This window comes from Phalacrocorax aristotelis, chromosome Z (genome assembly GCF_949628215.1).
Source record: "Phalacrocorax aristotelis chromosome Z, bGulAri2.1, whole genome shotgun sequence".
In the NCBI taxonomy this organism is placed as follows: Eukaryota; Metazoa; Chordata; class Aves; order Suliformes; family Phalacrocoracidae; genus Phalacrocorax; species Phalacrocorax aristotelis.
The window spans coordinates 38,858,779-38,872,513 of NC_134311.1; the positions used below are offsets into that span (position 1 = coordinate 38,858,779).

The 13,735-nt window shown below is 38.7% G+C and overlaps 1 protein-coding gene across 1 annotated transcript in view; it reads left to right on the plus strand.

Moving 5' to 3' along the window:
• The window catches only part of FRMD3 (FERM domain containing 3), a 153,307-nt gene that overhangs the window by 115,890 nt on the left and 23,682 nt on the right, over positions 1 to 13,735 (plus strand). Inside the window, exons 7-10 of the mRNA XM_075078982.1 lie at positions 6,554 to 6,641; positions 8,551 to 8,639; positions 10,917 to 10,980; positions 12,003 to 12,091. Of these exons, the coding sequence (XP_074935083.1) occupies positions 6,554 to 6,641; positions 8,551 to 8,639; positions 10,917 to 10,980; positions 12,003 to 12,091 (330 nt within the window). The remainder of the gene's footprint in view (positions 1 to 6,553; positions 6,642 to 8,550; positions 8,640 to 10,916; positions 10,981 to 12,002; positions 12,092 to 13,735) is intronic.

Sequence of the window (13,735 nt, forward strand, 5' to 3'; positions counted from 1 at the left end):
TTAAAGAGTGCTAAAACTAAATTCCCGTTTAGCAAGTCCGGAATGAGGTGGATCTTGTCTTTCATTTAAGATCTACTTGCAATTAAAACTACGTATTATCTGTTTTTATGCATTTAGAGCTGGAAGCATACTCATCTACGCTTTATATTTAGCTTCTTGTACTACCCTAATCACATTGGTATCTAACAGCCTTGTACACATGAAGGGAGTCCGATTGGAAGGACATATGGTGTGCTCCAAAACTTGGAAGTCAGGTTACACGAGACAGAAGCCACTTTGCTGGGGACTGAGGCTCTTTAGAGATTTACGTGGAGGGGACAAGGGAGTCTGGAAAAGAGCAGGACTTGGGCTACAGCAGGGACAGCTGACTTCCAGGCCTAAGGAGCCAAAGCCTTTGTAGTTCTCAGCTGTACAAAGTTTGCCAAGGACTTTGGAGAGCTGAGGAGGATGATGATGTGCAGTGGAAGTTCACAGGCAGATAGTCATGACAGCTACTCTGGTCCCACCGTCATTACAGCAGCCCTGGGCTGCACTGAATGTCCTCATCATTTCAGCCTTGATAGCCCATGCTGGCTCATTTACAGTTTCCCAGTGTAGGCATTTAGATTTATCCATCAGGGTATATGTTGGCACATGTCACTGCAACTTCACAATTATCTAATTCTATCTAATTTAGCAATCTGGTATTAAAATGCCATTGTGTTTGCTGTAATAGATGAATAATTTTTTTGTTTCTATTCTGCTGTGTTTTTTCTGTATTCTTTCACTCCATTGTTCTTATCAGTTGTCATTTGACTGAATTAGAGAGATGGCTGGTATGTGTATTTATCAGAGGTCTGAAATAACATGTTTTCCCTGTCACCTAGTCCTTTCCCTGGAGAATGATGTGTGTGTTGCTTTCCTCAAAACTTTGTTCTTCTGAACCATATTTTTCTTACAGAAGTGTGCTTAAAACTAATTAAAACTGTACTTGTGATTCTGGATGCACTTACCAGAAAATGGTAAGAGTGAGATGCTGTTTTGTTGGATTGGTGTTCACATGGCGCAGAGAATAATTCCAGAAGCTTTATGGTGAGGAGCAGCTTTACCTGAGCAGGATCTTAATGGAAGATGCAGTTGTAGTAGTAATCTAGAGAAAGGAACTTCACAGACAAAACAGATGTCTTTTTCCCTCTCTTTTTCCCAAAGGTCTATCTGATAAAATGAAAAACTGAAAAGATATATCAATACATGTGATTTTACTTTTAATGGGAATTCCAAGAAGTATTCAGTAGAAGGGGTAAGCTACTTGAATTGAAAAAGGTGGCTGTGTTTATTGTAACATTGATAATTTTTTAGCTTTAGGAAAGATTTATTTTGTGGTATGTGTATGTGCATGCACTCCCTCCTCCCCCGCCCTGGGAAGAGTGGTCGTAATCACGATCCACAAATGTGGTTGTTTTCTTTACCAAGCTAGTTTTTGCCTCTCTCATGGTGACATTTGGATTCAGGTTCTGCTTATTTAGCATACTGCAGAACTCAGAGGTGTGAATTTCTACAACATAGGGATTTCTTCATCAGCTGAAAGGACCTATTTCCTGTGTCCCTTTCCTCCCTCTCTCCCTCCTCTTTATCTGGGAGAAGGCTTTACGGCCCAGGTGTGTCTGGACCAGAAAGATGAATCTACTGTGATATTAAAAACAGATAGCTGAGATATCTCTGTGTCATGGGAATAGATTTTATATTAATAATAATAGGTAAAACTGCATCTGCTCTGTAAATGTATTTGGTCTGTTGAATAGGCTTAAAGCTGTCTGCGTCACTGCATCAATTTATGACATAGAGTTGAAATACAAATACCTAAACACAGATTTCAGAGATACTGTCTCAGCCTGATCTCTGAAGCACACAAGTTATTTGAAATGTTCTGGCAGAAGGAATTACTTAAGTGGCACATGTCATTAGAGAGTGCGTGGTGTAAAATTAAACCTTATAAGCATTTAAAAGATTCAGTAGAAGAGCTTCATTATTGTTTTAAAGTGATTATTCAGGTTTTCTCATCCTAGAATTCTATTTGAGAGTAAAAACAATTTTGCAGTACAAGTTAAAATTGACGTTTGAGTGTTTTGCAGTTTTCTCAGTTTTATATGTTCCAGCAACTTTTCAGCAGTTCAGCTACTTGCTAGGTGATAAGGTCTCTTTTCATATGGAGACCCGTTTAAAGGCTTTTCCCCTCCTCTCTACCGGTGTCACAGGCAGTTCTCAGGGGAGCAGCAGTGCTGCTGCCTGGGCAATGTGCAAAGCCTGGCCTTGCTATTCTGACACACCGGGCCACAGCCTACAATGCAATTTCATTTACCAGTGTCTTCATTTAGTTCTTCTCTTTGAAATTATCACCGCCATTGTGGCATTGTCTCCAGTACAACTGAAACACTGATAATTGTAGCAGATTTGTGTTTCAGTACCACATAGTCCTCCTTAACGCCTTCATCACGACTAAAAATACTAGCAGAAAGACTGTATTTAAAAACATGTTCACTGTCTACCAAAATCTCCTGAGCTTAAAGGAAAAGTAAAAATTACTCAAGACTTTTAGCACTATAATTGTATAGCAATTGGAGTCTCAACCACGTGTAAAAATATTTAAGGACATAACATCAAAACCTCAGCCATGGAGTAAGCTGATCTGTGATCAGTATGTGGCGTAGCTAAATGTGTTGATGCTTTATGCAGAATTCTGGCTATTTTTTAGGTTAAAAGCAAACCCAGTAAACCGTGTTCTACTGAGGGATGTCCTGTACAAGATCTCGAATATAACAACGAGAATATTTTATAGATGGAGATCTTTCTTGAAATAGTCACTGCAGTCTCCTCCAAGACTGCAGTTAACTATACCCATAGTTGCAGGGTAGTGCTAAGGGTGTTTGATGGAGACTGAGCATATGATAGTTAAAGCTTCATGGCTGGTACTTTTCCCTGTTTTGCATAGAGGTGAATATGTAGTGTTTCTAGAGGCTAGATCATTATGTACGTACTTATTTATTCTTTTAAGTAGTTACATGGAAGCACCCTACAGACCATAAATACCCAGAAATTAATCGTACGTGGGGCATGCTCAAGTACAGTATTGCTATTGTATTCTGCAGCAAGTAACTTTGACACAGAGGTGAGGCAAAAAAGTGGACAATAATTATGCCTTTTATTATTAGTAGTACTGTATTAATAGTAGTATCTCACAGCACTTTATAAGTCAGTAAGAGAATCAGAGAAGATAGGAGAAGTGACTTCACTAAGGTCATTAGGAAGCAAGAAAACAAGAACAGAATTGAAAATGCTTTTTCTTTACTGTTACTGTTACATAGTCTTCTCTGTTTGTTAGAGGGAATTAATGCTCAGTCCTGTGCTATGTGGTCCTTGACTTTAACTAAGTTTCACTACTTGAGTTTGTAACAGATACATACCTCAAAGGAAAGGTATGAAGGGAAGAAAATTCCAGAGTGAATTGGTGTGGGCAGCCAGCAAAATAAGCAGATCATTGCTGTGGCACACCCTGGAAGCATTCCCTGTTGAGCTTCCTGGCCTTTGAAGTGCTTTAGAGCTGGGGGCCCTGTGGGGAATAAAGAGCTTGTACATGCTCTAATGCATACTTCTCATGAGCCTAAAGGAAAAAACAGAGTGTGTTGCAGACTCCTCTCTCTTCTATTAATGTCTTTGTTTCATTAACATTTTATTAGGAACTTTTAGATTGATTGAGTCCTAGGCTGAATCATTAACTCATAGCTAATAACTGTGGAGCTCTAATTTCACAAGTAATCCACATTTATTATTTGTACCATATACAGAAACTTTCCTGTGTAATGGTTTCTTTTACTGGGGCTGTTCAAAACCTTTGGCATACTGCTGCTCGGTGCTATAGTGGCTCCAACATATGGAAATCTTCCATTTAATGTTGAATACATACTGAAGAATTTGGGAAGTCATCCCAAGGTCAAAAGGAGTGAATGCACTGAGAAAGATACCTGACTTTCCTGACAGAACTGAGTTACAGACCAGCAAAGATGCCTTGTCTAAATAGTCCCTGTTTTTCCACTGTAGGAGATATTAGTTTAAACACTTGCATGAGCGAGGAAACTATACATTTTTGTGTAAGGCTGTTTGTTGCATGTAGAAAGCTTGAAGGCTTTTTAACAAAACCAATCAAAGGCATATCTAATGTTAAATCAGTGATTGATAAAAAAATGTTGACTTTTCTTTGCTGATAGGATTTGCTGTAGTTACATTTTTATTTAGAAAGGAACATTTCATTGCTAAGTTACAGATGAAAAGCTTATTATCAAGGCTGGAATATTAATCCCTTGATAAGGGATGAATGAGGACTTTTTCATTTGATATTGCCCTTGACTCTTTTGCTTTGTGATGTTCTTTTAAGGCTTTGCACAGTAGCCATTTCATTAGCCTGTAATCCGATAAGATCAAACTTGTCCCTGTCTTCTGCTTTTTTTTCCAAGCACCACAGCTTGTTCCACTTGATGTGAACAAAGACAGCGTAGTTTCAGAGGTTGTAGGTGAGGAGAGCATGCCAATTCTTTTTAATGCCTCTCTTTAATAAACACTACGATTTAATATTTTATTCCCTTTTGGAAATGCCAAAGCCCCCAGATCACATTGTTCCAAATTATTTGTCACTCTTTTAGAACTGTCAAACCAGAAGACTGACTACTTTCCTTTGTACCACCAAAGGGAGGTGCGAAAAAGATGGATTTTATGATCTTATATTTCTGTGAGGCCCAATTTCTAATAAGCAATCAAACTGTCTCTTTGTTTTGCTTTTCACTATGCAGCATAAATGTTCAAAGTAATTTAGGTCAAGTTAGTTAATTACTTCTGTCCTGTGCGGTTGGTTGGTACCTGAAACAAACTTGTTGACTTTTCAAGGATCATTTATGGTCTTACAGTTGTGATTACACTTAAAGTTGTGATTTATTCGTGTTGAAAGGGGAGAAACAGAGTTTAGTGGAGCCATCAAAAACTTGATTGGGCAAAATAAGCTTTTTTTATTTTCTACTTGCTGCTTTTATGCTGCCTTCCCCTTAAACATTTATCAGTGTAAATGCACATTTACAATTTTTGGTGTTCCGCTTGATACATGTTCTTCTCCATTGTAAAGTGGTGAGAAAGAGAACAAGAAAGGAAGGAGAAGGAAGGGCACTTCTTCTCTAATCTTGTCTGGTTTTTATTCTTTAAAAGCTAAATATCAACAAAAACATGATCTGAAATAAAGTGCAAGTAGTGTAGTAACAAGGAGGACCAAAAAAACACATGGAAAAAGCCAAAGAAGTATCATGGGATTGCCTGGGAGACGATGAGCAGTGAAGTAGAAATGAGAATGAATTAAAATTTTGTAACAGAAAAGGTTATTGACACTTATATTGCTACAGGGCATCAGCCTGGTAGGTTCAAGATAGGAACTGACATCCACAAGCATGCTGGACATTGTCTTAATTGTTAAACTGAACTTTGGGCCAGATACTGAATGTCATATGTCAATGCTTGTTGGTTTCTAGCTACTGGCGGAGAACAGACTTACAGGGATATTATTATACACCAGTGCACAGAACAGCTTTTAAATGCCAGTTCCTGAGTGCCATCAGTCACAGTGTGAGACTGGACCCCAAAACAATAAAGTATGACTATTGCTGTGTTCCTTGAAGATTTCTGTATAGCTCATTTTTTGGATAATTTGCATGAGAAGCATTTCTGAAGCCTGGCTTTCTAAAGGCCCTAAGCACTGCTCATTGTCATTTACCAGAATTGCTTACTGTAGTCATGCAAACAGATGAATAAAATAACACTTGGAACAGCTCACTGACAAACAGGCATTGCAAATCTGTGTTTGAGCTTGTCGTAATGGCAGGAGTTAGTAGAGCAAAAATCAAATAATAAAACTTACTCTAGAACTCAAATCTTGCATGCCATGTTTCAGGCTTTAGTGTATATTCATAGTTGATTATAGACACCCTAAAAATAGGAGCATATAATGGAAATGCTGACAGATTCTGAACTATCATGATGGTAACAGGCACTGCTATAATTAGGCATGCATCTGAGTAGACAGTGTAATACGATTGCCTTGTTTATAACCTGCGCTGGAAGGAATGTTTGTTAATCTGCACGGTCCTTTTAGATAAGTTGGGGAGCAAAAGTTTGTGGAAAAAAGATGCTGGGGTTAATTTCATATTCAGGCTGACATGCATGTATATCAAAAGACAAGAAGTGCTTGCAGGATATTGGATAGCTCTGGTTAATTGCATAACATGTTATCTCAGGATTGAGAAAAAGCCATCAGGATTTACGTGAAACCACTAGGCACTGTACAATTCAATACAATTCAACAGGAGAAAACATGTGAGAGGTTTTCTATCTTTAAATATAAGCACGACATGGTTGAAATAATTTGTATTTCAGTAAGAACTTTTCTTTCCTCCCTTTTTAGGCATTTATACTCTGCAGTCAAAAAGTCTTTTTCTCCTGTTTTCTTTTTGCTGTCAAACTACTGCTTCTTCTGTAATTTCAGAGGCCAGAGCCCAGCTGTTGCTGAATTTAACTTGCTCCTGAAAGCATATTCTTTGGAAACTTATGGTGTTGATCCTCATCCTTGCAAGGTAACAGTTCTTTTTACTAACATTTAATAAAATGTTGTTTTTACTAACATTTAGTAAAAAGCTGTTAATTGAATTGATTTAGCTCTGTTTTTTATCCAGACACAAATAGGGAGTAATTTATAAAAGAACTTGCCCTGGAACTGCATATTACTTTTAAGCCTTGGAAGAACATTGACTGGTGGACATTTCTGCATCAGTCAAAGGAAAAGTCTCTCCAGAGGAAGCAGAACATCACGGGAGAATTTGGTAGAGCATCATGACAAAAACTTTGGTTATACTTCATAATTTCTTTGCATTTAGTGCAAAGATTTCTCCAAATACTCCAGGCGTGAAATATTTTATGTTTGCCACTTTTTTCAGGATTCAGCGTTATTCTTGTCTGGAAGATGCAACAAATTGTTAGTCCTTGGCAGATTAGTTTTTCAAACACCATCAAAATGTGCAAATCTTAGGAAGAACTGCAAACCAAATGTACAGAGGGGAGAACCAGATATACATTTGCATATTCCTCCTCCTTGCTGTTTTGTGGTTCTCTATAAGAGGGTGATTTTAGTTACCAGTTCCGATTAGATTATCGCTTACACCTGCATTTTTATTCCTTGGTTTTATCTGCATAATCTGCAGTGTTTGTTTGTAGTCTTACTTGCTTCATGTTTTAATTGCTGTTTTTACTTTGACTGGTATACCACCTCATTTGGTGGAACAGCAGTGCTGTCAAGTTAGCTGTTCTAGTGGTGAGTGCCCTTGAACGGTCAGCTCTAACAGAGCTGCATCGGATTTCATACATACTTTGCTAGAAATGGTGGTTCTGTGTGAAATACAGGGTCTGGTTCAGAGCTCAGTGAAGTCAGTGACTTGGTAAACTTTAGTTCACAACTATACTGCAGATTTTCAGAGGGTATTGCAGAGTCTTATGTTGGCGCTTAGGACAGAGCCAAAACTGGCTCAGAATTTCCTCTTTATCTATGTGGCAGGGCTTGTAGTGTGGGGTGTCAAGGGGTTCACAGCCCGTGCTTAAGGACAATTTTTCAGTCTTCTGAAAGTGAAATGCAAAGCAAGTGCTCCCCTGGCTCCTTATGACATGCGCCTTCCAGTGCCATGAAACTGGATGAAATAGCGATAGAGGAAAAGCCATTAAGCTGTCTCAGTGTTACGCTGGCCGTTGGAAGATCACTCAAGTGAGGTTTATCTGCTACTCCAGAAGCATCACTGTTTCTGTTCCCCCTTATTTTATTGGTGGAACATAAAGCACAATGAAGTCGACTAACTTTAGCAAGGTGAGGGTCTGGAACTTGGGATAGACATGGAATCTGGTTAATACAAAACTCACCTGAATTGTTGCTCAAAAACTGTGAAGCAGAACTTTTATTGTGGAATTAAAAATTTAAAAAATGGTCTTTCCCATCTGAGAGGCAAGTATCATATCAAGTACCATATGTTCAGTTTTATATTCAATAATACTTGCTTATTGTAGTAAATGCTGTCTGTCAGCAGTACTTCCAACACAACATCTCATGGAGGAACAGTGTATTATGAAATCTTAAAAAAATATCAGTGTTGAAGCAGATATGAATCCCTGGTTTGTAGTTAGTCAGCATGATAAGGATGGGACATACACAGAAGTGCTGTTCTCAGCAGAATTACTGAGTATCCCTAAAGATTCCCCATTGTCATCAGCTACAGGTAGACCGAAACAAAGCATAAAATGCTCTTAAATGCTTAGAAATAAATAAGGCCTGTGTTGCCAAGAGCAGTCTTTGCTATGTAGAGGTGTACAATTTGAAGGCAAAATATATTTTGAAAAGAAAACAAAATAGAGGTAATCTATAATGGAGTAACAATTCATGCTGTCAGTAATAAATACCTCACTGGATGAGGGGGAAATTATATTTCTTTTTTCTTTTTCAAGGACTCAATGGGGATGACTACATTTTTAGGATTCACAGCTGCAGGATTTGTAGTTTTCCAGGGGAATAAAAGAATTCATTTGTTAAAATGGTAAGCATTTGCAGTAAGAGTTGATTAATATGTCTTTCCTTCCTACTATCTTCACCTGCATTTGTTGTCTTTAAGGTGAATCACATGAATATTCCTTTCTTGCCCCACCATGTTTCTGTTTTAAAGGATCTTAGATGAGAAGTAGAATAATAATTTGATCTTGTTCTTCCTCCAGTGAAAATTATTCCACAGGGTGCATTTGTCAACATAATGCACAAATGCTAAAATTGTGTAAGTCGAATCTTCAACTATTTTGTAAAGCACTGGTGAGGCTTCTTGGCAGAGATGTCTGGAAGAGTTTACAAGAGTCCACCTGCATCTTTATTTGTGACCCTTAGAAATTGTTCTAATTATCATTTAAGTAACCTCATTTTGAAAACTATAAACCAGCTTATTTGGTAAGCAGAGGAGGCGGTGAGAATGCCTTTGAATTTTTATTTTTTAGCCTGTCTTTTAAAGAAGTGGACATTTATGCAATTGTCCTTGGTTTGTCTGGCTTTACTTTTCTTTTCTGCTCCTGTAGAACATTTGACTTAATTGGGCAGCCTCAGCACAGTTGAGGGAGAGGTAAAACCGAGTTTCTGTAGGTGGTGTAATAGCAGCTGTCCATGCCGTCAGCCATGTCGTGCAGAGTGAGCACAGTCATGCTCAGGCAGCGATAAATCTCGTTTTAGCCCTGCCGCTAAACAAATGCCAACAGCAGTTACCTAGATGTGGCTGCTCCACTTCAGTGCTCCCAGCCTGTCTTGTGGGAAGAAGATGGGCAGGAGGTGAAGAAACAGTGAGGTGTTTTTTTGTGTGGAGCTGGACTCTTTGCTGCATATCCATAGAAACATCCCCGAAAAGTGACTATCCTGAGATCCTCAGAGATATAAAGTCAGTGTAGTCCTGTCTGTATGATTCAGATGCATGTGGAGCTCTGGGGACGTGTCTGTCAAATACCATCCATTTGTGATCCTGGATTTGTGCTATAGTTTCCCTAGGGTTTATTTCAGGTAGCCCTAGTCATGGTGCTTGGGTGGTTTGTGCTTTTGGCATAGGGACAGTTTAACTGTAATGTCAATATATGGTGCAGGGAGGAGAGAATAGCACTTGCTGAGCATGTATCCACCATACTGTGGGAATGAGTTTCACAGCACTTATTTTTTCATGTTACCCAAGGATAGCATGTCCCTTCAGAGATCTCAGGGTATTAATTTAGTCCATTGGCATGTAAACCAGATACAAAATGAAATAGTGAGAGAGGAAAAGCCATTAAGCTGTCTCAGTGTTACACTGGCCATTGGAAGGTCGATCAAGTGAGGTTTATCTGAATGTCACGTACTGCTCCTTTCATTTCTGAGACCTAGAAGCGAGTGCTAGTAGCTTGAACTGATATTAGCTGAAATTTGGACTACAGAGTAAAAATCAAAATTCGTATTTGAGATTTCCTTTTCAATGGAAGAGCTTTCTCAAATAGAATGATTTGTTGTTTTTTAATATTAAAGCAGAACTCTTGTTATAAAGTTTCCAGGACAGCATTGTTCTTACCTCCAGAATCGTTCCCAGTGTGACCATCTGACATCCAAAATCTTTAGAGGAGTTTATGAAAAACTACAGTGTCTCCATTTTAGCTGTGGTAGGGACAAAATTTCCACTACAATTTAAGCAGAGGCATCATATTGCCTTTATATGGTGCACCGCTATTGCGTATGTAGATTGTGCTTTTAACCTGCCCCAGTAGTAAGTGCTGTCAAACATTTTCTTTTAATTCCTGTTGTGCTCTGTCTGTAAGTAGTCAGTTACTAAGATGTGTGATATGAAACCACAAATAAATAAGGATAGAGGTAAGGTGTTGCTGGTAAAAAGTGCCTGAATCTAGAAAATTGTATGCCTTATGCAACCTATGCAGGCTGAGAGTATTGTCTTCCCCTCAATCTAATTACATCAGATTTTACAAGAATTTAGGGTATAATAGGAATTACAAACTGTATAATAAATAGAATGTAAACATAAGCTTCTGCCTACTTTTAAGTTCCTCTTCATTTTCCAGCAGCCAAAGTTAATTATTTGAAGGTACATAGGGATGTAAAAGAAATACTCTGGGCTTATGTTCTCTACTCTAAAGAAAATTAGAATATTAAATGCTTTTATGCTAAAGGTTTTAAGACTTCTTTTGAGGCTTTTTGTCATTTGGCAGCCTGCTTGACTTTGGGAATCAGGGAAACTTGCATGCAAGTTGCTTTTCTTACCTGTAGATCTGTTTTTCCTATACTTAAATGATCTTTCTCTTTATAGGTGTGATGTCTATAAACTGAAATTTGAAGGGAAGACCTTTTATGTGTTTGGATCTCAGAAAGAGGTCAGGTTTAATATTTTTACAGAACTTCTGTATTTGATTTAGAATCAACTAAAACATAACTTTTTAACTAAGCAAAATTCTAAACAATCAATAATTGTACCTCATATTGTAACTAAAATATAGAATATAAGTGAATGTGGATATCGCTGTTGTCAAAAGAATGTCTGATTTGCAAAGGCTTGAGACTTTTCTCGCTTATCATTCATGCAGTGTTGTGTTGATTGCTCATAGTTTGGGTCATCTGTGTAGTCAAGTTTTAATGGCTTTTAAAGTACTAAAGCTGTACCCACCCACTCTAAAGCATGAGTGACATCTGTATATGATTGAAAATTCAGGTGGGCATTGGTAGATGCCTGGATCTATGTGAAGTATTTTGGGCTAATTATGATCATCTCCTCAAATACTGGTCAGCTGAATAGGCTGGAGTCTATCCTAAGTGGACAGGAGTCCTATCATTGGACTCTTGCTGTTGAAATCATAGGGATACTTGCCTACAGCATGCTATAACCAGTTCTTCCTCTAGGGCAGAGTGATATAGCCAAAGATGATGGCTTTGGATACAGTCTAGGTGAAAATGGAGGAAGGAAACAATGCCAGAGATATCAGGGGCTGTTTGTGTGGTTGGAAGGAGGATCTGATGGTGGGAAATAGGGAACAGGGAGAAGTGGATGGTAAGTAGTGCAGCGACTGTGCAATATGGAATATTGAATATAGAGACTTCCCTTTCTTGATTTTGGCCTGAAGACAGTTGATCAGATTTATACTACAAGCCACTTGTACATATGCTCTTCTCTGCCCCCTCCAAGCGTCCCATTTTATTTCTGAAACGGTTGCCTGGGCAGTTTAAACATCAGCCACCTATGGGTTGTACTTCAGTGGGTGAACGACAGATTGAGGCTACACAGGAGAACTTGGTCTTCAGTGTATCTGTTTCATGGTGATGCCATCAGGTACAGCTACTTCAGTCTTTGACTATTCAACATTTTCATTACTTTTATTCGCCTTTTTTTCCTTGCCCTTAGAAAAAGGCTGTGCTGTCATTCCATACCTCTACACCAGCAGCCTGCAAGCATCTTTGGAAATGTGGGGTGGAGAACCAGGCTTTTTACAAGTATGTAAACCTGAAGTCATTATCTATACTAAAAGTAAAAAAATGTGCACGTGAGTCAAAGATTGCTGAATGCGACATGTTCCGTTTCTTTAGCAGAATTCAAAGTGCAAACAGAAAATATGCAAGTTAATGGGGAATATTATTTTATTTCAAGCCAGTATTATAAATTGTTTAAAATCTGAATGAAGCAGGAGGGTTTTGGCAGTGAATAATTACACTTTTTCAAGTACACTGGTTTTGCCGCTCCGTAGTGTGACATTGGATGGACACAGTACTGTACTTGTGTCTGGGAACGTAGTTGTTAATCTTAGCCCTGCTGTTGAATACCTTGAGAATGGAGGAAACAATCTGTTACGTTTGATTCTCTGGGCTCTTCTGCTGGTAGGTTATGTACTCCCACTTGAAATCCAAGGTTTAGTAAGAACTGGTTGAAAAAAAAATTCTCTGCAATGCTTGAAAAAAAGAAGAAACCATTCTCAGATACATTTTGAAAGATGCCAGCCATCTCATTTAAAAAAACAAAAATGCCTGTAAAATGACAAGAAAAAAAGCGTGTCTTCCTCCCTATTCCCTAAAAGGGAACCTGAAAATAATTCTTCATTAAAAAGCTCTTATGCATTCTATCTGCCCTCCACTGACTTTGTTAGATCTGTTTATTGATGCTTCCCTTTAGGCATGTAGCTTTTATTTTTGCTACATAGTCTCTCATTACAGCATCTTGCATATTTTATAAAAAATATTGTTTCTGTGTTGGAGCATAGCAACACCAGGGGGCTGCTATAAGGGTAAATAATAACTAAGTAGGAAGAATGTGTCTTCTGACATGGATGTTAATGACCTGCTTTATTTTGGAGAAGATTCCTCCTTCTGTTTCCACACTGATACAATAATATATCAATATAATCTGTTCTATTGATACATTCGATGAAGAAACAGGAAATATGAGCTGGCACAATACAGCTGTTAATTCTCTATGTTAACGTCCACTGCATTTGAGACTGAATTAGCAAAAAGATTATCAGGAAATGTTTTCCATTAGAAGTACGTGGAAGTAGGAAAATAGTGCATGGTGTTTGAGCAGTTTTATTTTATGTTACTAGAAATAAATATTTAGAATAGGAAAAAAATCCCACCCAAAGGAGAGAAATTAGTGCTCAAAGTAAAGACATCTGAGGGGAAGTTTCTTCCTAGGCTAAACTTCACTCATACATTCCTGACTTTTCGTTGTCCTACTTGCCCCAGGCAGTGCAGGGAGATGGGGAATGGGGGTTGCAGTCAGTTCATAGCAGTTTATCGCTGCTGCTCCTTCCTCTTCATACTTTTCCCCTGCTCCAGTGTCCTTCAGGCCACAAATCCCACCAGGAGCCAGCTCCTATGTGGGCTTTCCAGGGGCTGCAGCTTCACTCAGAGCATGTCCACCTGCTGTAGTGAAGGGGTTGAAGTGTAGTCCACGGGCTGCAGTGTAGACATCTTCTCTGGCGTGGTCTTCCATGGGCTGCAGGGGAGACAGCCTGCCTCACTGTGGTCTTCTCAATGGGCTGCAGGTATTTTCTGCTCCAGCATCTGGATCACCCCTTCCCCCTCTTTCTTCTCTGACTTTGGTGTCTGCAGGGCTGCTTCTCTCATGGTTTTTTTACTTTACAG